Source organism: Microtus pennsylvanicus, chromosome 1 (genome assembly GCF_037038515.1).
Source record: "Microtus pennsylvanicus isolate mMicPen1 chromosome 1, mMicPen1.hap1, whole genome shotgun sequence".
NCBI lineage: Eukaryota > Metazoa > Chordata > Mammalia > Rodentia > Cricetidae > Microtus > Microtus pennsylvanicus.
In genome coordinates, this window is record NC_134579.1 from 72,487,172 (window position 1) to 72,512,965 (window position 25,794).

At 46.6% G+C, this 25,794-nt stretch overlaps 1 protein-coding gene across 1 annotated transcript in view; it reads left to right on the top strand.

The window, feature by feature from the left end:
* The first annotated feature begins 339 nt into the window (after window positions 1-339).
* The window catches only part of Liph (lipase H), a 40,519-nt gene continuing 15,064 nt past the window's right edge, over window positions 340-25,794 (top strand). Inside the window, exons 1-5 of the mRNA XM_075955876.1 lie at window positions 340-489; window positions 12,376-12,743; window positions 14,176-14,284; window positions 20,062-20,163; window positions 23,011-23,100. Coding sequence (XP_075811991.1) covers window positions 441-489; window positions 12,376-12,743; window positions 14,176-14,284; window positions 20,062-20,163; window positions 23,011-23,100 — 718 coding nt within the window. The 5' untranslated portion in view covers window positions 340-440. The remainder of the gene's footprint in view (window positions 490-12,375; window positions 12,744-14,175; window positions 14,285-20,061; window positions 20,164-23,010; window positions 23,101-25,794) is intronic.

The window sequence follows — 25,794 nt, forward strand, 5'->3', positions numbered from 1 at the left end:
GGAAAGCGTGCTTGTGAGTTCTTGTAGAAAGTGGTTTTGTCTAATGCAGCCAGGAATAAATACTGACCGGATTTGTTATTTCATTCATAAAGGAGAAGGCTCTCAAATTAGGTTGATTTCAACACACCAAGCCAGACAGATAGTAAACCGCCCACGAAGAATGAAACTTTTTACCCCGTCATCCCTCAGATGCAAATGAGACAGTAACATCCGCACCGAGCAGGTGTTTGTGCAAGCAGAAAATCCCAGACCTTTTATTGCAAAGGGGAGGAGCCAAAGATCCTGACAGGACTAGCAGGGTTGCCTCCCTCCCTCAGGGACTTCCTGCTGTCACTAAGTCAGGAGAGGGAGCTCACTGGGAGAAAGTCGGACTCTGCCAGGCTCTGCTGAGTGGGCCACATCCTGGTGTTCGGGACACACATGCTCTCTTGAGAGTCCCTATGCTGAGGCTGTACTTTCTTATCAGTTTGTTGTGCTTGGTGAAATCAGGTAAGTCATTTAGCCAATGCTTTTAAAAAAATATTAATGGACTTTCACAGTTCTATGTGAGCATTTTTTAGGCCAGGAACTATGGTAAAATGAACTTTATTATACTGAATTTTTCCCCTCAATCATAGATCCTACTGTTATTTCTTTGAGTTAACTTGAAAAAGCTATAGTAGTATTAATCCTCATCATAGCTAAATTGTGTCTTTCCACAAATATGGAATTAAATACCATTTTTTAAATGTAAAAAATTGTTTTATGATTCTTAAGGCAGAGAAGGTAAGTTTTTTCATTTTTTGTTTTTTCTTTTCATATTTTTAGCAAGGGTAAATTATACTTTCAGGTATTTAGGTATATTTAAGTCATTATTATTTAAATATTATTACAAAATCCCCAAAATTTTATATACATAAATTCTTTACAACGGTGCCTGGTATATTTATAACTCAAAACTTATTCATTACCAGGCTGGGATGTAGTTCAGTTGTAGGATACACGCCTAGCATGTATGATGTTCCGGGTTCAATTTCCAATACAAAAAAGGTAATAAAAGCAAAACAAAAATATTAATCTCCATGGTGAGCTAACAAAAGGGAAAATTTACTCTCAGCCCTTCTAGGAGCCTACTTCCTTTCCACACAAAGCTTGTGGCTATGACTTCTGACACAGCCTTTGTTTGCTTGTTTGTTTTCCTAGACCGGGTTTCTCTGTGTAGCCCAGGCTGTCCTGGAACTCTCGTAGACCAGGCTGGCCTCAGACTTAGAGATTCATCTGCCTCTGTGCTGGGATCAAAGGCCTGGGCCACCAGGGCATATATCAGACCTGTACACCGTTCACGTTCTGTGACTTGTAAAAGCGTTGCAAGTGATTTAGTCTAAGGAAACAACCTTTGTTTGGGGTAGTGGCAAATGGTGCTAGTTTTAAACCTAGGACACACACTGGGCAATCACTCAACTACCAAGTTACATTTCCAACCCAAGAATAACTTTAAAAATGAAAAAACAAACCAACAGGAAGCCTCAGAAGCAGAGCTGATGGAGCAGAAACGCCTGCAGTCCAGGATTAGATAAGGTCCAAATAGGAAACTATTTCTACTGCTGTATTTACTTAATATGTGTGGGCACACAAGCCGCAGTGCCCGTGTAGAGTACAGCTTGTAGGAGTCGGCTCACTCCTTCCACTGTGTGGGTGGGCACTGGATAGAGCTCAGCTTGTCAGGCTTGGTATCGGCTGCCTTTACCCACTGTGCCATCTTGCTGGCTCCAGTAATAAGCTAATTTTAATGAAAGTGATCTTTGGGGCTGAGAAGATGGCTCAGTGGATAAAGCGCTGGCCAAGAAAAGATGAAACCACATAACTGCCTAAGGGGTATGGAGGCCCTCCTACAACTTCAGAACTCCGTGGGCTGAGACAGGATCCCTGTGCGAGCTGGCCAGCTGGGCTGGCTGAATCAGGGTGCTCTAGGTCCCAGCGAGAGACCCTGACTCTGTTTACCAGGTGGAGAGCGATTGAGGAAGACATCTGTCAACCTCTGGCCTCAGCATGCACTAGCACCCTCAGACATGTGCACCCACACACATGAGACCATGTATACACATTAACACACACACCACACGCAGATACATATGCCAGAAAGAGGGAAAGGAGAAGTACTCATTAAGTTCATTCTGATGCTTTTCAGAAATGCCCAAAGATGTTTTTTAAATGAATACTGGTGAGGGGCTGGTGAGACAGCCTTGTGGGTAAAAGCACCCACTGCACAAGGCTGGGAGCTGAGTTGGAACCCCAACCTACGGAAAGGTGAAAGGGGAACACTGACTCTTCCCCATGCGTGAGCTGTGGCATGCAAGAGTCTGTGCACACGCACACGGGATAATAATGAAATTTAAAAATTTTTAAAATAAAATAATGCAAAAGTTGAAATGGTAGAACTCAATTTTGTAAACCAGTTGAAACTGTTAAAATCATAATGGCATGCTGAGAAATGAAGCTTAGAATTGTCCTAGCAATTTTATATTAGTTATATTGGGATTTATTTCCAGCCCTCTTGATGGCATCACTTCAAGTCTTTATCCAACCATAGGTGGTAAATAGTATTGTCCCAGTCTGTCATCGACATCAACAGTTGCTATGTGGTATCTACTGAGTGCCAAGGCTCTGGAGACCTCCTAGGCATCATTTATGATTCTTAGACCAGCCCTGACAGTCTGGGGGCTTGGGTAAAGTGAGTGAGGTGAACAGCATTCCCCAGAAACAACATGTACGAGGAGGGACACCAAAACTCAGAAACCAAATGATTGTTCATTTTCTGGAGATTTTTATGTGTCTGAGTGTTTTTCCGAATGTATTCTGTGCACCATGTGCATGCAGTGTTCACAGAGGCCAGGAGAAGGCGCCCTCTCTTCGGAGACTGGAGTTACAGATAGTTGTGAGCCACGGTGTGGGTGCTGGCAATGCTCTAGAGGAGCAGCCAGTGACCTTGCCTGCAGAGCCATCTCTCCAGTGCCATGCTTTTTAACTAAAAATGACATATAAATGATTATTCATGGATGTGTGCACGTGTGTGCATATGTACAGACACCACAACGTGCTGGTGAAGTTCAGAGAACAACTTGCTGGCATCCAGCTCTCTCTTTCCCACTCTTTGGGTTCCAAACTCAGGTCACTAGGCTTAGCAGCAGGCGCCTTTACCCACTGAGCCATCTGGCCCTCCCAGTGAGTGAGGCTATAATGCAATATTTAAAATATCAAAAGTATTGCAAATAAATGCATAGTGAACAAAAGGTTAAAAATTTACTTAAAGATAGACTGCTTTTTGTGCTGTTACCTGTACTGCTGGTGAAAAGAGTCATTTCTAACCAGCAACCTGTTCCTTGGTGGCCCAAGGCTGCCTTTACTTCCTTGTGCGGCAGTTTATGAGTGTCGTTGATGCTGTGTAAACAGACCTAATCACACAGCTTTATTGAAAGAGTCCCTTCCCTTTTTTTCTCTTTATGGTAGCGTGTTGATGAACTGTGTGCAGTTGATTCAAAATACCAAAGGATATTTGAGTGTGTACATGCGCGTGCATGCGGTGCTGAGGCTCGAACCCAGGGCCTCACAAGTGCTATGCACTACCTCTGAGCCATATCTCAGCTCTGTAAGGAGCTTATTGAATTCATTTCCCCGTGGCTGTGATAAAACACCTGGCAGAAGCAACTTAAGGGAGGAAGAGTTTCTCTGGCTCGCAGTGCAAGCGAATGCTGTCCTTCATGGTGGGAAGCAGGGCACCTTGCCATGTTGATGGTCGGGGTGGAGCTCTTGATGCTGTTACACCTGAGCAGATCAGGAAGCAGAGAACTGGGACTGGAAGGGTACCCAACCTCTAATCCTTAAGGCCTCGCCCTCAAGGACATTTCTTTTAGCTAGGACACACTTCCCAAGGGTTCTACAGCTTCTGCAAACAGTGCCACCATTTGGCACATGAACCTGTGGAAGACATTTCACGTTCAAATTATACATGTGTGTAAGGACACAAGTTTTTGGCTTCAAATTCAACTTGCCTCTGTGTATCATTTCCTCAAAGGTTAGCATTGGGATGGTCGTTTTATAAATGCAAGATGGAGGCACAAGAGAGGTTAGGCAATTGGCTATGCCAGCTTACACAGCTGGTGAATGGTGGGCTGACTCTCACACCCACGCTTCCCCCAAAACTGTATTGGGTTTTCATCAAGACACTGTACAAAGCAAACGTTGTAGGGAACCAAATGGTAAATACTTAAAGTTTTATGAGACGATACTCATGCCCACTTAACTCAGCTAGTAGAGCAGGGGAGCATCCATGGACGGTATGTGCGTAGGCCTGGCCAGATAATAAGAAAATGCGATGGGACTGCAGGCCAGCGGGACTTCCATGTAGCTCAGTTGATAAAGCGCTTGCCGAGCTTGCATGAGGCTTTGGGTTTGATCCCCAGCCCTGCAAAACCTGAATGTGGTGTACAGCACCTCTAATTCCAGCACACAAGGAGTGGAGGCAGGAAGATCAGAAGTTCAAGATCATCCTCAGCTCCATAGTGAGTTCAAGTCCAGCCTGAGCTACACAAGGTAAAAAGGTCATTGATGATTGCCTTGATTTTCTACTTGAATCTGTTTTCTTTTAACATAAGAAAGGTCATAAAGAATAATTATGCCACCTCTGACTAGAACGCAGGTCCTTCCTTGAAGGGTATTGTACACGGAGTCCATGTCACTGTGATTTTCCAGTCATCGGTAAGAAATGTTATTTCAGGGTAAGGAGTCCAGAAGGAACAGGCATGGTTTCTCCTGTTTCAGCGAGCTATGAGAGAAGGTGAAGCTTGAAAAACCAGTTTAGTACACTCTGTGGTTACCTACTTGGACTCTGAATAACCTTGACTTTGTAAGAAATAAATAAAATAGCCCCAAAGTTGTTTGCCTTTGGGAAGCATAAAATAGTTCATAGCTTTAAATACACTATCGTAAACTAAGACATACGGAACTCTCTGGTGTGTGAGGCCACTGAACTCACTAGTTTCTCACAATGTCTCTTGTTCGTATGCTCTCCATATTGCTGAGAGTTTGAATCCAATGAAAAGTTCCAATACTAGGAACACATTTGCTACAACAAGAACAGCAGCAACTCAATACCTGACCCCAAGTAGCTTAAACTCGTTTCTGACGTGGTCCATGATACCTCAAACTCATTGTTTTCTTTTTAAAATGTTTAGTTCTGACAACCAAAACTGGAGCTCAGTGGGAGAATGCACAAGTCCCTGAGTTGGTCATCGACACTGCAGAATTGCTAATGGGCTGGAGAGACGGCTCAGTGCTCTGAGTTGGTCATTAACACTGCAGAATTACTGATGGACTGGAGAAACGGCTCAGTGCTTAAGAGCACTTGTTGCCTTCCCAGAGGACCCAGGCTTCATTCCCATCACCCACATGGCAGCTCATAACCATTTTGAACTCCAGTTCCAGGGGATCTGATGCCCTCTTCTGACCTCTGTGGATAATGAATATGTACATGATATACTCATAAAACATTTTTCAATGAGAAAAAATAATTAGGAAAAATTAATAAACAATAAGTTTAATTTTGAACCAGCCATGGCTTTACATGCCCATAATTCAAGGACTAGGGAGGCTGAGGCAGAAGCATCATGAGCTTGAAGCCAAAAAATTCCAAACCAAGGGGACTAGTGAGATGGTTCAACGGTGAAAGGCACTTGCTGCCAAGCCTGCTAACCAGGGTTCCATCTCCAGGAGGAGAGAGCCAGCGACTGTCTGACCTCCACACCATGACACACGTGTGTCATTCCTCATTAGTGTAATAAAAAAAAATTCCAACCAAGTCAAAGGAAGCAACCAGCTCAAGAGCTCTGTTAGAAGGGAAGAGTGGGCAAGAAGATATCCCAGCATGCTGCAGGGCTGGCCCCCAAGAAAGGAAGGGTTAGAAAGACTGGGCAGGGCAAGCCTCTGTCTCAGCACAGTTCAGAAACTACTTCAGACAGACTGACGATGAATGCCCGAGACAAAGTTCCCTGTAAGAGGACAGCTTTCATGGGATAGAGGTGTGTTCTATTGCTGTGAAGAGACACCGTGACCAAACTAACTCTCGTAAAAGAAAGTATTTAATTAGGGGCTTGCTTATGGTGTCAGAGGTTAGTCCATTGCTGTGGCAAGAAGCAGACAGGCAGACAGGCGTGGTGCTGGAACCGTAGCTGAGAGCTTTACATCGGATCTACAGGCAGAGAGAAAAGGGGGGATGGGAGGAGGAAGAGGGAGAGGGAGAGGGAGAGAGAAGACCTAGCAAGGGCTTTTGAAACATCAAAGCTCACCCCCAGTGATACATCATCTCCAACAAGGCCACACCTCCTAATCCTTTCCAAACCGTCCATCAACTGGGGAATAAGCATGCAGATATACGAGCCATGTTCATTCAAAAGACCACAGAATGGAAGGAAATGTTAGTTCAGAGTAACTGAATTCCAAAATAACCAGGAAAAGACAGGTGCAATTTCTCATGTTTCAGATAGATGGGGTTAAAGGACAGTGGCATGTCAGGAGGTATGGAGAAGTCCCCCATTCTTTCTACAGATTCCTCCCCACCCTCTATAACACGTTCTCATGATAGCCCAGGCTAGCCTTCAGCTCATCAATCTCCTGTCTCTCAAGGACCCAGATGAATGTGTGGCTTCTAACCCACTGGCCTAAGGGTCATGTGTCTTAAGACCTAGTAATAATGAAGTAGTCCTCTTCTCGGTAAAGGGACATCTGTCATCCCCAGTATGACCTCACTCAGGATCAATCCCAGCTACATTCCTCTCTTGGACAGACAGGCAGTGTGTGAAAAACAGCCACACACTGATTTCCCCAGGCCACCTGGAGAGTAAGTTACACAGACTGGAGCAAAACTTAGCTTTGCGGACAGATAAAGCCCACATGGCTCAGCCCAATCTCACAGCTCCTCCTGTATTGTAAGATGACCAGTTAAATAGAGAGGTGTCGCTCAGGGAGAGCTCTCCTAGCAGACAGGAGCAGTCCCTGTTCTCCAGGGCATGCCTTCTCTAGGAAGAGGAAGTGAAGGGGTGACACGGAACCATTGACCTACTAACTACCTAAGCCATGTCTGACTATACCAGGGTAGAGGTAGGGTCCAGAGCATTGTGTATTACTTTGGTTATTATTACTGCGATAAAAGCCACGACCAAAAGTAGCCCGATGACTCTAGCTGGTGTCAAGTTGACAAAAAAACTGAACAGCACAAATTAGTTCTCAAATTTCCATTGAGGGAACTCAGAACAAGTGTGTCCCAAGGTTCCATTGCTTTCTGATGGCTCATTGCGTCCCAGGGTTCCCTTGCCTTCTGGTGTCCTGTGGTGTCCCAGGGTTCCCTTGCCTTCTGATGTCCTGTGGTGTCCCAGGGTTCCCTTGCCTTTTGGTGTCCTGTGGTGTCCCAAGTTTCCCTTGTCTTCTGGTGTCCCATGGTGTCCAGGGTTCCCTTGCCTTCTAGTGTCCCAGGGTTCCCTTGCCTTCTGGTGTCCCATGGTGTCCAGAGTACCCTTGCCTTCTAGTGTCCCAGGGTTCCCTTGCCTTCTGGTGTCCCGTGGTGCCCCAAAGTTCCCTTGCCTTTTGGTGGCCCATTGCAAGTTTGTGGTCTTCTCCTCCTGTTCCATCCCTGGTCCCTTACCACCTCTCTGGCTTTCCTCAAAGATGCTCTCTGGCTTGGTATTGTGACTTGTGCTCCCAAGTGAGCTGCCCTCGTTCAGTGAAGCAGAATGTGAGATAGTGCCTTATGGAGTGGTTTGCAAATAATTGTATTTCAAATAATGCGGTTTCTGGTCATTACATTGTGTTTGGAAACCAATTAGCATTTTCACCTTTTGTAAGCGAACTTTTCTGTCAGACTGTCCCACCAGCCCCTTCCAAATAAGCACACAGAGACTTAATATTAATTATAAATGATTGGCTAATAACTTAGGCTTGCTACTAACTAGCTTTTACAGCCTAAATTAACCTGTATTTCTTATTTAAGTTCTATCACGTGCCTCATGGCTTGTTTCCTCATTTTATACATGTCCTGCTTCCTCTGAGTCTGGCTGGTGACTACCCAGACTCTGTCCTTCTTCCCAGCATCCTCTCTGTCCTGAAAAATCTTGCCTAGCTATTGGTTGGTCAGTTTGTTGTTCCCCAGTGAGAGTAATACATATTCACGGTGTGCAGAAGGATCAGTCCACAGCACACCTTTATTTGTCTCTCTGCCTTTTGTCTCCTGGTGTCTGGAGTTGGCACAGGGCCCTGTGCACATGCACACGTGTTCCGCCTCTGAGCAGCTCCCCAAGGCCTCTCCTAGCAGCTCTTGACTGAAGCATTATGTACGACCGCAAAAGCCAGATTCTGTCAAATTCCAAACCCAGGGACCACGGAACTCTTCATTTACCTCTTTTATCTCTACACACACACACACAAACACACACACATACATTACATGAATATATTGCTGCATGAATATATGCATGTGGGTGCCTCATGCCTCTGGAGGCCAGAAGAAAGCAGCAGAACCTTTGGAACTGGAGTTACAGGAAGTTGTGCACTGCCACGTGGATGCTGGGTAACAAAACCAGGTCCCCTGCAAGAGCACTCAGTGCCCTTAGCAGCTGAGCCATCACCCCAGCCCCTACCTCTGTCATCTTGCCACTTGACCTTTGTTTTATTTCAAAATCTCCTCCGTTCCCCTTTGAACCAAAGCCTCAAGCATCTACCTACATTTGCTCCTTACATCCTTTCTTCCCTTTCCTGCCTCTTCTCCCTTTCTTCCCTGTCCCTCCTCTACCCTCCCCTCCCCATTCCTTCCCACCTCCCTCTTTTGTACTATTAGGTACTGAATCCATACTGCTAGGCTCATGCTGGAGCATGAAGCTACATCTCCAGCCTGCTTTTGTCACAGCCGCCACCACCTTCTCTTCTTTCTTACAGGGTCTTACTATGTAGCCCAGGCCAATCTTGAACTCACAGAGATCCACCTCCCTCTGCTTCTTGAATGCTGGGATTAAAAGCATGTGCCACCATATCTGGCCAACTTTACCTTCTGATGTCATTGTTCATCTGCTCCTCTGCCCATCATGATTGCATCTCTGCCCTTTCCTTCTTTCTGCTTACTTGGAAAGAACTGAACACTTTTAGAAAGGCTACAGGAATAAGGGAGCATGCAGAACAGCAGCACATCTTTGCAGAGGTTTACTTACTGGTCCTTTGTGGAACTTCCTGGGCCTCCAAGAGCCTGTGCTCAGTCACTGAGCCCACCCTGCAGCCCTGGACCGATTTATTCTCAACACCTTGACACACATTTCATCATCAGTTAGCTATCTATTTCTACTTTCTGAATCATTTGTCAAGAAGTCTGGCCCTGTACCTTCAAGTGCTTTAGTTATCGTTTCTAAGCATTGGGGTTTTCTCTTTTATGATGTCTTAGTCATTGTTCTGTTGCTGCAGAGAGACCCAGTGACCACAGCGAGGTCTCTAAGGAAAGTGTTTAACTGGGAACTTGCTTACAGTTTGAGAGGTTTGTCAGTTATCATCATGGTGGGGGTATAGTTACCGGCATAGCAGGCTTGGGGCTGGAGGGATGGTTGATAGCTACATCCTAAACTGCAGGCAGAGGGATTGTGGGAGGGAGGGAGAGGAGAGGAGAAAGAGACGAGAGAGAGAGAGAGAGAGAGAGAGAGAGAGAGAGAGAGAGAGAGAGAGAGAGAGGAGTTACACTGTACTTTTTAAACTTCCAAGTCCATCTACAGTGACTCACTTCCTTCAACAAGGCCACACCCACTCCAACAAGGCACAGCTCCTAAACTCTTCTCAAACAGTGGTCTCTGGTTCGTGGGTTGGTCCAAGAGAGAAGACACTTCAAGATGAAATTTTAAGGCCTGTGTGACAGCAAGAAGGTCCAGTCTCCGATGAACAGAACCCCAAACAGCCGGGCAAAGGCATATTTATTGATTTATTGATTGTTACACAAGGTTGGTTTTGGGGTAAAGTATTTCCTCATACCAAGGTCCTATCTAATCTGTTCGTCTCTCTAAAGGAAAGCATCACAGGCCCTCATGACTTTAGTCCTTTATGGTGTACCATTTTCAGTACACAATAATCCAAGAGCCTCAGGTGGGCCTGAGGCATCTTGTGACCAAAGTCAAGGGGTGGCTGCAACGCCCCTTCAGGAAAACAATTCCACAGATCATGGAAAATGACCACTGTTTTCCATAAAAATTCTTTGCTGTTTTTTACAGTGATTTTTCAAGGTCAAAGTTCTTCCAGAAAGCAGCTATTCAAAGGTCTGCCCCAGCGACAGTGACTGCTAAGTCCACTTCCTGATGACTAAGCATTCACATATATGCGCCTACGGGAGCCAAAACACCACACTAACCATCATGTGACTATCTGTCTCCATGAACTGAAAGCCGAAGCCACACTTATACCTGATTGCCTAGATATCAATTTTTATTGCATTTTTCCTTCTACCGCAAGAGCTACCCTACAGCAAAGTCATGCATTAGCTTATCCTGTCTCTGGAATCCTTTAATCTAGAACATTCCCACATCCCTCCTACACTATTTATTATGGTGATTGTTTGTCAAGAAGACAGATCGTGGTTCTCACTTTACGTTTCTGCTTTGCACTGTCGCAGTTGGGTTCCAGTTCCAAGGTCAGCACTGGGACGGTGGCACTGTGGCCTCGTCATCCTCTGTCGTTATAGACACACAAAGTTCACCAGCCTTTCTGCAGTGCCCCGGAGTGGTGACTGGGCAAGGAGTTGCTCCACGATATTGCTGCTGATTCTTCCTTAGCGACTGGACTTCCCCCAGAGCGATGCTCCAAGCCAGGCATGCTACAGTCCTAGAATTTACGAGAGTGAGATAGGAGGGCTGCAGGAGTAGGGCTAAATCAGACTATGTAGCAAGTCTGAAGCTGGACTTACTTAATACTGCTTTTATATTAAGATCTGGTCTCAAGCGGCAACGAAAAGATCTTCCAGACAACGAAAAGTGTCTTCCTTGAGCCCAGCTTCCTCCCAGGGCTGTTCTGCAGAGTGAAGGTGTTGTCGGCTTTTTATTTTACTCTTTAGCTCTTTGACTCTTTGTTCTTTGCTCTTTAAGGACCAGCTCCCCAGCTCCCAAATAAACCCACGGAGGAGACTTATTTTGACTGGTGAATACCTGGCCTTAGCTTGTCTTATTTCTAGCCAGTATTTCTCAAATTATCCCCTCTACCTTTTGCCTCTAGACTTTTACCTTTCTCTATTTCTTTTTTTTTTTTTTTTTTTTTTTTTTTGGTTTTTCGAGACAGGGTTTCTCTGTGGTTTTGGAGCCTGTCCTGGAACTAGCTCTTGTAGACCAGGCTGGCCTCGAACTCACAGAGATCCGCCTGCCTCTGCCTCCCAAGTGCTGGGATTAAAGGCGTGCACCACCACCACCCGGCACCTTTCTCTATTTCTGTATAGCTTTTCTTTCCTTATTACTCCATGTCTGGCCATGGGGCTAGGGGGCTTGATATCTTCTCCCAGATATTTCCTTCTATTTATTCTCTCTGCCTGCTGGCTCTGCCTGTCCTTTCTTCTGCCTTGCTATTGGTCCTTTAGCTCTTTATTAGACCATCAGGTGTTTTAGACAGGCAAAGTAACACAGCTTCACAGAATTAAACAAATGCAACATAAAAGAATGGAACACATCTTTGCATCACTAAATAAATGTTCCACCTCATAAGCAAATGTAACAGATCTTCAACTAACAACATGGAGGATTGACAGGAGAGCTTGAGGAATTGATAAGAAAGGGAGCCATCACCAGCTGACATGGCCTGCAGTTTCAGGGGCTCAGGGCAGGGCACACACATTCTGACCACTGTCGCAGCTGAGGGTGCTGCACAAGAGACCATGAAGACCCTTTGATGACTCTTGTGTTGTATTCTGTCTCTCTGAGGACACACAGGTTAGAAATTACGATTCAACAGGTCTCACAGGACAGAGACACCCATGCACAACACCCAGAATACATCCTGAAAGGGATTTCACTGTGCTATAAGTGAGGCACATACAGGCGCTGATGGAGTTGGGGAGTGAGGATATGGTTATGGCTGGAAGGGTAGCCAAAGACGTCATTGAGCTAACTTGTGGTTTTGACCCTGAGAGAGTCAGGAGAAAGATGTCTAGAGCAACCAGGGGTCATTCCTTAGGAATATTCGAACAAGCATGACCTTACAATTTCACGCAGGTGAAAAGATACAGGCCCTGCGAGGCACTGTGAGGAATTGTAAGTGTGCCAAGGAGTGGATCATGGTACTTTTCTGCCTGATACTCTGTGTAGGAGGCACTGCATGATGCCATCTTGTTCTGATTTCCAGACACGGATGAAACATGCCCGTCTTTCACCAAACTGAGCTTCCACAGTGCAGTGATTGGCACAGAACTAAACGTGAGGCTGATGCTCTACACACAGAGAAACCAGCCCTGTGCACAGCTCATCAACTCCACGGCTCTGGGGAGCCTAAACGTGACCAAGAAAACCACCTTCATCATCCATGGCTTCCGGCCAACAGGCTCCCCTCCTGTTTGGATGAAGGAGTTGGTCTTGAGTTTGCTCCATGTAGAAGAGATGAACGTGGTGGTTGTTGACTGGAACCGAGGAGCAACAACTGTGATATACACCCACGCCTCTGACAAGACTAGAAGAGTAGCTGTTATTTTGAAGGAATTTATCGACCAAATGCTGGTAAGACAGACTTCCCCTTAGATGACCCTGGATACTTGTTTGGGAGCTTAAAGCCAAAGGGGCATCACTTGGTTGGATGGTGAGGGACGTTTGGAGAAACACTGTGACCATCTGAGTAGACCCGGGGAAGGGGTGTGGCTGCTCCCATCACCCACCTCACGAGGAAGGGGTACAGGGCAATATCATTGTAAATGCTCTTCTGTAGATGATGGCAAAAAACCTTGTGAAAGGAGCTTCGTCTTGTAGCCTGCCTCTGTCTCCAGAGGGCTGGGATTAAAGGTGTGCGCCACACAGCCCAGTGGAGCTGCTCTTTCTAAACAATAGCGAAAGCACTGCTTGCAGTGACCACTGTGTCTGGGGGTGACATGAGCTCCTCATCAAGCAGGTAATATGTGGTGGCTCAGAGCAAGCTGTTCAGCAGTCTGCCTTCAGGATTATATCCCCTCCCCCACTTTCTGGAATCCCTAAAAATGTCCCTACTCGATGAGCAGCAGTCAAGATGGAGACACCAAAGACACACATTTGTGGTTAGATTGGTTTAAATCCTGCTTTGTACTGTTTTCCTTGGGCCAGATGACTTCGACTCTGGGCTTCGATGTCCTCATCTGTGTATTAAAGTAGTAGAATTGGCATTGTGGGATGCTGTCATGGTCCCTGCTTTTCTGTCGTTCTGGGAACTGAACTTAAGGCTTATGACATATGAGGCAGGTGCTCTACCACTGAGCTACTTCTCCAGCCTGCTTTTGACATTTAATTAAGACCATAGGGGCTCAGGAGTAGGCTCAGTTGGTAAATACTTGGTGTGTAAATATGAAGACCCGAGTTCATCCCCCAGAACCTATATGAAAACTCTGGGCACAGCAGTGCACAGTGCCTGCCTGTCATCCCAGACCCTGGGAAGGGAGAGAGAAGAATCCCTAGGGCTTGCTGGCTAGTCTAAAAGTCAGCCATCTCCAGGTTCACTGAGAAATCCTGTCTCAAAAAAATAAGGTGGAGAGCTCAATTGAGGGAGGCAGCTGACTTAAAAGGAAAGATTTATTTTTTTCTTTTTAAAATATCTCCATGTATTTTGCCTGCATGCATGCACATATGCCTCATGCATGTCTGGTGCCTGCGGAAGTCAGAGGAGGCATCAGATCCCCTGGAACTGAGTTATACACAGTTGTGAGCTGCTGTTTGGGGGCTGAGAATTGAACCTGCCTCCTCTGTAGGAGCAACAAGTGTTCTCAATGAGCCATCTCTCCGGGCATGAGACCTTTCGCCCTCTGGATGGCACACATAAGTGTATAGATGTGTGTGCATGCCCACCTACAAAAGAGTGAGACAGCAGACGGAGGGTACTTAAGAACATCCCTCCAAAGTAGACAGCTGGGACATCCCCGCACGTGCCATCCATTTCCTGAACTCTTACAATTTGTGAATGGAATTCTAGGCCAACGGAGCATCTCTGGACAACATTTATATGATTGGAGTGAGTCTAGGAGCGCACATATCTGGATTTGTGGGGAAAATGTACGCTGGGAAGCTGGGAAGAATCACAGGTAAGGTTTCTGTCACTAACCAGGGTCTCACCTGGGCAGCTGCTCTCTGGGAGAGCACCGAACAGGCAACCTAATCCTTGATAACATTAACCTCGGCCTATGACTTAATAAAATACATGTAATGCATTTTACAAACTGTGATGTATCATAGAAAAGCTTTGCTGTGACTTTATTTCTCTTATAGTTCCCCTCCCCCCGCCCCAGCAATATCCTATGGGATATTGATCGATTCCCTTGATTGTTTTTAATCCAGGCTGGCCTGAACTACATAGTTAGAACTCTCCAGGCGTGGCTGGGGACTCGCTGGGTGTGTGTGTGTGTTGGCGGCTGGGCCTGGCTGTCTAAAGACAAGCTTTCTAGCAAACTCAGAATGAAAACACGCCGAACTGCAGCAGGTCAAAACCTAAAGGACAAAGACTTCTTTTCTGGACCTCTTGCCTGGAGCTTAGGAATTTTCCACAGCTGCTCACAGGGCGGAGGGATGCCCCACAGAACTTTTCACCTTTCCATCCTCACGCCAGGTTTTAAATGCAGGGGGTCGGTGAGATAGACATGTACGGGAGGAGAGGAAATGTAGATTATTCAAAACATATATCTGGGGGTACGCTTACCACTCCAGCACCCCACCCACCCACCCATTGGCGGCCACTGCTTCCCAAAATTTGTCTTGGAAGTTTTCTTTTCTTCCACTTTCCCCAAAGGCCAAAGCTGCCTCAATTACCCAATTGACACACCTTTCTAGGGAAACAAAGTAGATTTCAAAGTTCAATTATCAGTATATTTTACAAAACAATGTGTCTTTATGGGGGTGGGGGAGAAGGAGAGAGAGAGAGAGAGAGAGAGAGAGAGAGAGAGAGAGAGAGAGAGAGAGAGACAGCTGGTTTGGGTTGGTGTCACTTTAGGAGTCCCTTTCCTGGTAGGTGGGATTGTTTTTTTCCCCAGGCTGTGTTGAAGTGGGGTGTTGTACGGGGTGTTGACTTATAGCTGTTGCTGGCTTCTGTGCTGACTTCCTCTGTAGTGACTAACCTCAAGTTACCAACTTGATGTCATTGGCCAGAGCTAAGAAGAAATTGGCCAAATCCACGCCTGGGCCAAGTGTTTTTTTCCCAAGTGCCTTGTTCTCTCCTGTGCCCCTTGACAGATCTGTCCTCCCAACTGCTGTGAACTTCAGTGGACCTACCCTCTAACTATGGAAATTCCCCAAGCCAGGCTTTCTGCTAGGTCCATGTGACCTGACCTGTGACCTGGACACAAGTCAATTTTCTACCTCCATGACGTCCCCAGGTCTCATCAGCTCTGAGCCTCAAGTTTAGTGCCCGCAGCCTCAGGAGAATTCTCTGCCCCAGTATCCTTGCTTGGCTTGGGTGTGCTCACTGGATCACGGGGTGGGAATGTGATCTGTCACCCAAGGACACAAGTCACTATTATTTCCTGAGACAAGGACAGGATGGCCTGTTGGCTTTGCCATTTTCCTCTCTTACGCTCCTCTTCTCCAGGCATATTTCTCAGTTTGACTTCTCTTTAGATTCATTCATTCATTCATTCATTCATTCACTCATACATGAATCCTGAGTCTTAGGTATGCCAGGCTCAGGCTCTGTCATGAGATGCTCCCAGGATCAGGAGTCTGTATTTTCAGCCTGCAGATGCAGGTGGTCTGGCCACCACCCTTGGAAAAACAACACATTAGCCGTTAGCTGCACGTGACCACTGGACACTTGAAATGCATCCAGTGCAAACTGAGATGGGCTGTAGGTGCAGAATATGCACCCAGTGCAAACTGAGATGGGCTGTAGGTGCAGAATATGCACCCAGTGCAAACTGCGATGGGCTGTAGGTGCAGAATATGCACCCAGTGCAAACTGCGATGGGCTGTAGGTGCAGAATATGCACTGGCTTTTGAAGACTAAGGTTCAGAAAAAAAAAATAAAACAGAAAGCAAATCTCACATTTAATATTGGTTAAGTTGACATGCCAGTCTTTAAATACACTGGGTTCTTTTTGTTTTGGTTTCTTTTTTGTTTGTTTTTGTTCCTCTGAGACAGGGTATCTCTCTGCAGCCCAGGTCTAGAAACTTACACTAGGCCGTAAGTCCATGGCAATTCTCCTGCCTCAGTCTCCTAAGTGCTGGGGTTACAAGTGTGATTGATATACCAGACCTGGCTGGTTTTGTTTTGTCTATTATTTTAAACTTTTAAATAATATTTTCTCTTTTATAGTTAAAATAATTAAACATTTAATATTATATTTAATATTTAATTAAGATGTTAACCAGTTTTAATTGTAAACATAAAATAGTTTTGTTTTTATTTTCTATATATTTTGTTTGTGTGTATATGTGTGCGGGTGCGTATGTGCGGCACAGCATGCTTGTAAAAGCCAGAGAACAGTTCACAAAGTCAGGTCTCCACACTGCATAGGTCCTGGGGTTGAACTCAGGCTATTAGGCTTGGTGGCATGAGCCTTTACCCCCTGAGCCATCAACATTTTTGTCTTTTTGAGAGAGGTAGTGCCTCTGTACCTGCTATGCACAGATCATGGAGTCCCCCAGAAACCCATTAGTCCTGTATGTCAAAGCCAAGAGCCTTTCTTCAAGCTTAAGCTTGGACTCCCCATCTGTCCTACACAGCGGCTGAGAGTCCCAAGCACAGTCAGGGTAGGGTTTTTACCATAGTAGAGGTTGGGTGAGGGGATTTCCAGGGTTCAGGACCCTGAATGGCTGACATTTGTCTAGGAGTTTGGGCAAAAGGAGAAGAGGTGAGTCCTGAGCTCAGGAACATCTTGTGGTCTCATCTAATCTTATCTAATGGTTGGGGTGTCAGGTACTTCCCTTTCGATGCCCCTCCCTGGATGGTGTCAGCTTATGGCTTTTCCTGGAGCCCGGTGCTGCCTCCCGTGGCAGCTAGCTGTGTGGCCTGGGCCCCATTATGTGTGGCCAGGTTGCCCTGGGCCCCACAGTATCCAGGCTAGTTTTGAACTCACTCGTCCCCCCCGCAAGCTGGCCTTGAGTCTGAGATATTCCTGTCTTAACTTCTTAAGTTCTCCCACAACTGGGTTAAAACTTAATTTTTTATTCTCTTTTGGTTTTTACATGATAGGGTTTCTCTGTGTAGCCCTGCTATCCTGGAACCCACTCTGTAGACCAAGCTAGCCTCAAACTCAGATATACCTGCCTCTTTCTCACAAGTTTGAGATTAAAGGCATACACCACCACATTCAGCTGAAATTTAATTTTTTTAATTTAATATTTTGTATGCTGGGCATTGAGCCCATGGCATCACTACAAGTAAGTTAAGTACTCTAGGATCTGAGCTATATTCCCCAGCCTTATGCTCTTTTGCAAAAAAAAAAAAAAAAAAAAAAATTAGTGTGTGTGTGTGTGTGTGCCAGTACCAGGTCTACAGTGGCCAGAAGAGGGCATTAGATCTCCTGATTGTGTGCTGGGAACTAAACCTGGGCCCTTTAGAAGAGCAACATTCTGCTGAGGTATCTCTCCAGTCCTATAGTTCTCTCTCTCTCTCTCTCTCTCTCTCTCTCTCTCTCTCTCTCTCTCTCACACACACACACACACACACACACACACACACACACACCCAACACATGAGTGCCCTTCATGCCAGAAGAGGGCACCAGATCCTATTATAGATGGTTGTGAGCCACCTTGCGGTTGCTGGGAATTGAACCCGTGTCCTCTGGAAGAGCAGCCAGCACTCTTAACCGCTGAGCCATTGCTCCAGCCCCCTTCATATTCTTAAAATCAAGTCACCATTTGTTTTCCAAGCATTTTAGTCTGGGAGATGGCTCAGCAGATAAAAGCACTTGCCAAGCAAGTATGAGAGCCAGAGTTTGGATCCCCAGCACCGACATAAATGCCAGCATTGGGATGACAGAGGAAGGAGCAAGTTAGCAAGCTGGACTAGACAGGGTTCAAGTGGGAGACCCTACTTTAATATATAAGATGGAGGGGGGAATGGAGGAAGACAACCAATGACAACCTCTGGACTCCATATGCATACAGACACAGACATAGACACACAGACAGACACAGACACATGGGCACACACACACTTGCTAATATATACTCATACATGCAACACACACATTTTAGGTGACTGCTAAACACTTTTAATTACAGATATAGGTTCAGGTTCTGGACCATAATTTTACTTCCATTTTATAAGTCCTGGGGTGTGGCTTGCACACCCACTCCTTTCAATACCCCAAGCTAAATGTTTTATCCAAGTCTACAGGAGGCTCCAAGCTAGGGTACTCGCTCTATTTTGGGGGCAGGAAGTGGTTGGTGTTGACTGATGGGGGTGGGGGGATTTCTGGGTAAATTCTTCCCAAGGCTGTGGAGTTTTTTCCAGCTGTGTGAAGTCCTGCTGTGCAGAGGCCACCTGTTGGCCTTGAGTGACTGGGTGTTACCTCACACCCTCCCACACCAGTTTCAGTTGGAGAGGACCGAAGCAGGAGGCTGGGGGTGGAGTAGTAAGGAAAGGAGGGAGGCAGATGAGAAACGTTTCTAGGGATCCCAAGGACATTGGGAGAGAAGAAAACAGCTAACAGAAGCAAGGATCCTGCCCCTTAGATTGTGTGTGGAACACAGGAAGGGGAGGTGTCCTTGAAGGGACACCCACGGGGACTAGTTGTGTGGCTGCACGCTTGCTTAGCATGCATGAGGTCCTGGCTTCATTCTCCAGCACCCAGAACCAGAATAAAGTGAATTTAAACCTAAATAGGTTAAACTCCTAAGGAAGATGCCTTTAAAAATGTCTTTGTCCAGGAGTCTAATAAGAGGGGCCTTTGCCACACTCCGCTGCTTTCTAAGTTCTCACTGCGTGGTCTAGAATCCCAAGTGTGGCTCCCCTGACTTCCCAGGGGTTTCATTGCTGTGGTAAAAAAATCCAGTTAACACTGACCAAGATTAAGAAATTAGATCAGGTATTATGGGATGCATTTGGTCGGCCTGGTCTGTAGTGTGACAGGAGCTTCCAAACCCAGGTTTCGGGGGAGTTTCACAGCTGCCTTTGCTTTGCTAGGTGCCGAGAGACCTTGAGCACAGCAGATGGAGGGGTCTGTACTTCAGAGCCAGTGTCTGGCCCCGGATGCTTGAGTCGTCTGGGTCTTGGGAGCTGTAGAATGGAATCATGCTTGTCCACTGCTGCCTCCTGGTCTGTGATGTGGTTCAAATGAGTTAGTAAATGAATGAAGGTCGAGCTGAGGAGGGTTTCTGAAATTCCTAAAATCCTTAAAGCAGGGAAGATCAGAGAGGTTATGGGTGCCTTTAATTTAATTTAATGTTTTAATTTGATTTAATTGATGCCTTTCATTTAATAGCACACAGGAAACTGGGGCAGATGGATATCCAGCTGGAGGTCAGCTGCATAGCTAATTCAAGACGGTCTGGTCTCTATGATGGAACTTTGTCTTAAAATCAAGGACTGGGGATGCAGATGAGTGTAGCTTCACGCACAAGGGTTTAGATCCCAGAGCTACCGGTGGAGCTTCTCTGCCCTTCTGACCTCACCTGTGGGGCCCTTCCCTCGCTGGGCCACCCCATGCACCCTGACTGCTGTTCTCAGAGCCACTGCCAGGGTAACCATCCACACTGTGGGAGAAAGCCCTCTGGACCGGAGTCCTGGCTGCGGGATGGGATGCTAACAATTACTCACCCAAGCGCGCCCTGCAGCCGTGAGCCATCCTCTCCAGGAGGGATCAAAGATGGCTTCAGTGATTCATGGCGTGGGGCTGCCAAGCTTCTCTGCTTTTTCTCTTAGGTCTCGACCCTGCAGGCCCTTTGTACAACGGGAAACCCCCTGAGGACAGATTAGATCCCAGCGACGCACAGTTTGTGGACGTCATCCACTCCGACACTGACGGTAACGCTCCTTTGAGAATTAGTGACCCCAAGACGCACGGTCTCCCCCGCGGATCTCCTGATGCTATCTTTTCCCCTCATGTGGGTAGTGTGCGGGGTGTGGTCCAACAGCACGGAGTGGGAGCTAGGCCCAGGACCTGATAATGGAGCAGACATGATTTCTCTTTCTCTCACCTCGTGTTTTCCAGTGATCATCGAATCCAATCAAGCACGGGCTGGCTTGTCTATACATAGACCGCTGGCCACAGATGAACAGTTTTCAGGGTGCCTGACTCTTTTCTCTTATTTCCCTGTGTTGAGAGCGCAGTGTCTCCCCACCAAGAGCACTTTTGACCCTACTCCTCACTCTTTGTAGATTGGCCAGGTCATTTCTGTCTCTCAACTGCCAGTTTCTTATCTGCTATTCGGTACATGCTGGTGTGGCTTGGGGTGGCACTCATGGTTGGGTGCCAAGGGCTGTTACATATCAAGACTGTGGCTAAAAAATTAAGAAGGGGTAGATATCCACTATATCCAAATGTTTCTGGGAGGAGCCAACTGGGAACTTGGGGAGGAGGGATGGAACAAAGCAGAGTGCTCATTTAATTATACGCCCGTTTGGTGATACAACTAGCTAAGGAACCGTGAACCTAGGGTGGAGCATGTAGCTCAGTGGTAGTGTTTGTGGTGTGTGCTCCAGCACCGGGAACAAAGGCCAACAAACCAGCAAAGGGCCTATGAGACCCTCAGTCGCTAAGGGTGTTTGCTGCCACCTAGCCTGATGACCTGAGTGTGATCACTGGAACCCATCTGATGCCAGGGAGAGACCTCATTCTCAAAGGTGGTCCTCCAGCCTCCAGATTCATGCTGGCACATGTGCAGCAAACACACACAGACACTACAGAATAAAGCTTTTGCTTTTTAAAATTACCCCGACCCTGGACCATGGGCACTTCTGTGTGACAATCAGTGACTTTATCTTGGAGGAAATATCTTCTTGTGGACAGGTCCATTATCATTGTGGCATTTGCAAAGTAGTCCTTGCTTAGTTGGAGCCTTTCAGCACCATTTTAAGATGGACAGAAGAAAACAATTTGCTTTTTAATCTTTTCCTTCCTTCCTTCCTTTCTTCCTTTCTCCCTCCCTCCCTCCCTCCCTCCCTCTCTCTCTCTCTCTCTCTCTCTCTCTCTCTCTCTCTTTCTTTCTTTTTTGAGACAGGGTTTCTCTGTGTAGCTCTGACTGTCTTAGGCCAGGCTGGCCTCGAACTCACAGAGATCCACATTCTGTCTCTGCATCCTGAGTGCTGGTGTTAAAGGTGTGCACCGCCTCTCTCCAGCTTGCTTTTTATTCTCAAAAGTAAGTTTTGTTTTTCAGTGAGGCAGACCATAAGTTTTGCCTTTCCTAGTGATATTGAGCCAACCCCAAAGCCTGCCAGCCTCCACCCTTCATCGAAGTTGCTTGATCCAATCTCCCCAGAGCTGTGCTGCAGACGTTGTTAAAATGGGAAGCGTGCGTGAGATGCCCGGCTGATGCCTGGAGTCTCAAACTGTGAAAACTCTTTTCACGATTCCTGCAGTGTGCTGCACATAACGTGTGCATTTGCAGATGCATGTCTAAACATTTACTTTTGTTTTTTTTCGGAGACTCCTGCTCTGTATCCCTGGCTGACCTGCCACTGTGCAGCTGAGGCTGGTTCTAAACTGTCAACCTTTTTGTCTCAGCCTCCTGCTTGCTGGATTGTGTGAGCCCCCACAACTCATTCTGGGTTAACTTTTTAATAAACATTTTCCAATTACTTTGGGGTTTATATGGTTAGAGAAAATAAAGTTGTTGGGCGGTGGTGGCGCACGCCTTTAATCCCAGCGCTCAGGAGACAGAGGCAGGCAGATCTCTGTGAGTTCGAGACCAGCCTAGTCTACAAGAGCTAGTTCCAGGACAGGCTCCAAAAGCTACAGAGAAATGCTGTCTAGAAAAACCAAAAAAAAAAAAAAAGAAAGAAAGAAAATAAAGTTACTACATTTCTAAGTACCCATTTTTAAAAGTGTTTCCCACCTTTTTTTTTTTATTGTCCTAGATCCCAGTCCATTTGTTTGAAGCAGGGTCTCACTCTTTATCCCAAGCTGGTTTCAAGCTCATAGCAATGTCCCCGCCTAAGCCTCCTAAGTGCTGGTATTGTAAGAGTGAGCTACCACACCTGGCTTAGGCCCAAAGCTTTTATTTTTATTCTTTTTTTTCTATGCATATGGGTGTTTTGACTGCATGTATGTCTGTGCACTATGTGTGTGCCTGGTGCACAAAGAGGCCAGAAGAAAGTATTGGATCTTCTGAGACTGGAGTTACAGTTACAACCATTGAAGTTGGCTGTGAGCCACCATGTGAGTGTTGGGAACCCAGCCCAGCACCTCTGGAGTAGCAGCCACTCTTAACCACTAAGCCATCTCTCTAGATCAGGTCCAAAAAATTTTAAGATTTTAATCTACTAAGTAAAAACTGTTTTATATTTCATTTTGTGAAGATTTACACAATGCACACTGAAGTTCAGGAATCTCCTGGCAATTAGATTGCTCTGACTAAAGGTAAAGAAGAAACAGGTCATCTGGTCAGCCCTGCAGGGGCCAAGAGCCCAGAGCCTGTCTTTAGAAACAGTGGGATTCCATTCCACCACCATTTTTGTGCTCAGCCAGCACTGACCTACACGCTGATGCAATTTGCTTGCTGCTTTCAAACACACCAGCGGACATGTTCGGCCAAGACCTTTAAATAGGTATAAGGGCCATGATAGCAGCCACCACAACACAGTCCCTGCCTAAGCCTGCAGAGTGTCAGGATGTGCAAGGTCCCCGTGCAACCCTTCTGTGTTCTCTTTTAGCGCTGGGTTACAAGGAACCACTAGGAAACATAGACTTCTACCCCAATGGAGGACTGGATCAACCGGGTTGCCCAAAGACGATATTTGGAGGTGAGTGTCATATGTTATCCCTTGCAAGACAGTAGTTTGGAAAGGCATATTAAAATATCTGATGCTAACAGGTGTGATGATACATACCTATAACACCAGCACTAGGTGGAGGCAGGGAGGATCAGAAGTGTTCAAGCACAGCCATGAGGCCCTGTCTCAAAATAACAACAACAAAAAAAAAACACAATAAATTACCTGATATCAATAGGCATTGCAAATAGAAAACAAACTGCCTGAAGGAATAGAGGTGGCAGAAATATGTATCACAAAGCACAAATCAGGAAGGTGGAGGGCAGCCGAGAGGTGAGAGGAGGGGCAGAGTTGGAATCCAGTCCTCCCTAAGTGCTCTGACTTATTCCTCACTGCTGCTAGAGAAAGGAAAATCATTTTGAAAAGGATGCTCTGGGGGCTTGAGAGCTGGCTCAGAGGGCAAGCGTGCTTCCTGCCAAGCACAAGGGCCTGAGCTCAGATGCCAACACCCACATGAAAAACTGTGCAAGGCAGAGGCAGGAGGACCACTGAGACTTTCCGGATGCCAACCTAGGGCCGCATTCTGTCTTCTCAAAGGAATATGTGAAGAAAGCTAGAACAGGACCTCTGCTGCCCTCCTCTGGCCACCTGGTGCCTGCACACATTGGTATTTGCACACCTCCACATGCAGATACACTAACATGCTACACTCACGCATTTGGAAAGAGCTAAAGATGATCTGTACAGAATGGCATTGGTATAGGGCCACATTGGAATAGCAAAGTGTTTGAAGATAATACAGCTGAGATGATGTGAGTGGGCTTAACCCAGATCCTGTCCTGTGCGACAGAGTGACCACATAGATCCCCTGCATCGTTACTGACACCACAGGCTCTGCTAGAGGAAGTCCTACAGAGCAGGGAAGCAGAACGCTCAGTCCAATTTGACTCAGGCGCCTCATGCATCTTCCTCTCGGTCCCAGTTTGTCCTTTGCTGTCTACCTTGGGGGCTGAACTGAGCATTGAAAACAGAAACCTTGGTGTCATTGCAGCACTCGGTGCCCCACCCCTAAGCCATTGCTCACAACCACAGTGCCTTTTTCCTTGGTTTACTGCTTCCTATTTAGACCTAACCATATTTATTACCCACCTTGGGGCTCAGTTCTTTTTGGAATCACACCGGCAGCTCCCCATCACCTCCAGGTCTTCTGTTACTCATCTTTGCATCACCAGCCTCCAGCTGCACCATAACACCTCGTGACTCCCACTGAGAAAGAGTCCTGCCTCCGCCTCTCCCTGCCAGCACCTGTTGTTCAGTCCCTCTCAGCCGTAGAAACAGAACCCAGCCACCAGGGATGCCTGGTACCTTCTTGCCAGCCCTTGCTGCCATTGTTATCTTTGTTGGCTCTGTAGGAGCATCCCTCCTACATCTACACACTGATGAGCTAGACTTAACTTCCACATGCTCCTGTCAGTCACTGAGCTATTGCTGTGAAGAGACAACATGACTAAGGCAAGTCTTTTAAAAGGAAGCATGTCACTGGGGCTTGCTTACAGTTTCAGAGGCATAGTCCATTATCTTCATGACAGGGAGCATGGCAGCAACTGTGCATGGTACTGGAGATGGAGCTGAGAGCTATATCCTGAGCCATAGGCAGAGAGAGAGAGAGACTCTGGGCTTGGCGTGGGCTTTTGAAGCCTCAAAGCCCACCCCCAGTGATGCACTTCCTCCAACATGGCCACACCTCTTTTTTTTTTAAGCTGTACTGTTCTGATCTCTGGCATATCCTCAGCCCCTACCACAGGGTCAGAGAACACATGCCTCTGAGTATTTGTTGAGCAAGCGAATGAGACAGCCAACCTCATATCAGGATTAGGAGTCGGCTTAGTCTGCATGTCCTTTTGATCTGTCCCCCTGAATTCTCAAAAACATTTGTGGTCCTGGGTTGTACTGGCCAACAGATGACTTGTTTTTAGAGTGAGCATGAAACTTGAGAACAGTTTGCTAGTGGAGATGGCAATGTTTAGAACATGCTTAGACATGAGTTTCATTCTAGGGTTCATAGAGGCCACACCTTTTAGTCCTTCAAATGCTCACAGTGCCACTCCCTGGTGACTAAGCCTTCAAATAGATGAGCTGATGGGGCCGTTCTCATCCAAACCACTGCACCATTAGAGAGCCATCTTGGTTATCCCCACCTTGTCCACAGGATCAGCATTTCCTTTCACCCTCTCTGCTGGCCTCCCCAGCCCTCTCTTTCAAAGCTGCACCCCCACCTCGCTTCCCTCCATGGAGTCATTCCCCAGGGCCCTATTTTCCTGATGTTTTTTCTTCTTCGTTTTTCACTTTCTGGGTGTGTGGATCTGCAGGCCAGAGATCCTCATCAGATACCGTTTCTCGGGAGCCGTCCAGCTTGTTTTTAAGATAGTCTCTAGGAGCTGATTACATTGGTTTGTTTTTATTTTAATTAAATTTATTTCACATCCCAACTGCAGTTTCCCCTCCTTCCTTTTCTCCCATTCTCTACCTACCCCGATCCACTCCTCCTCTGTTTCTGTTCAGAAAGGGGCAGGCCTCCCATGGGTATCAGCAAAGCATGGCATATCAAGTTGCAGGACGATTAAGCACCTCCCCTTATATTAAGGCTGGGCAAGGCAACCCAGTATGAGGGATAGGTTCCCAAAATCCAGCCAAAATGTTAGGGACAGCCCTTGCTCCCACTGT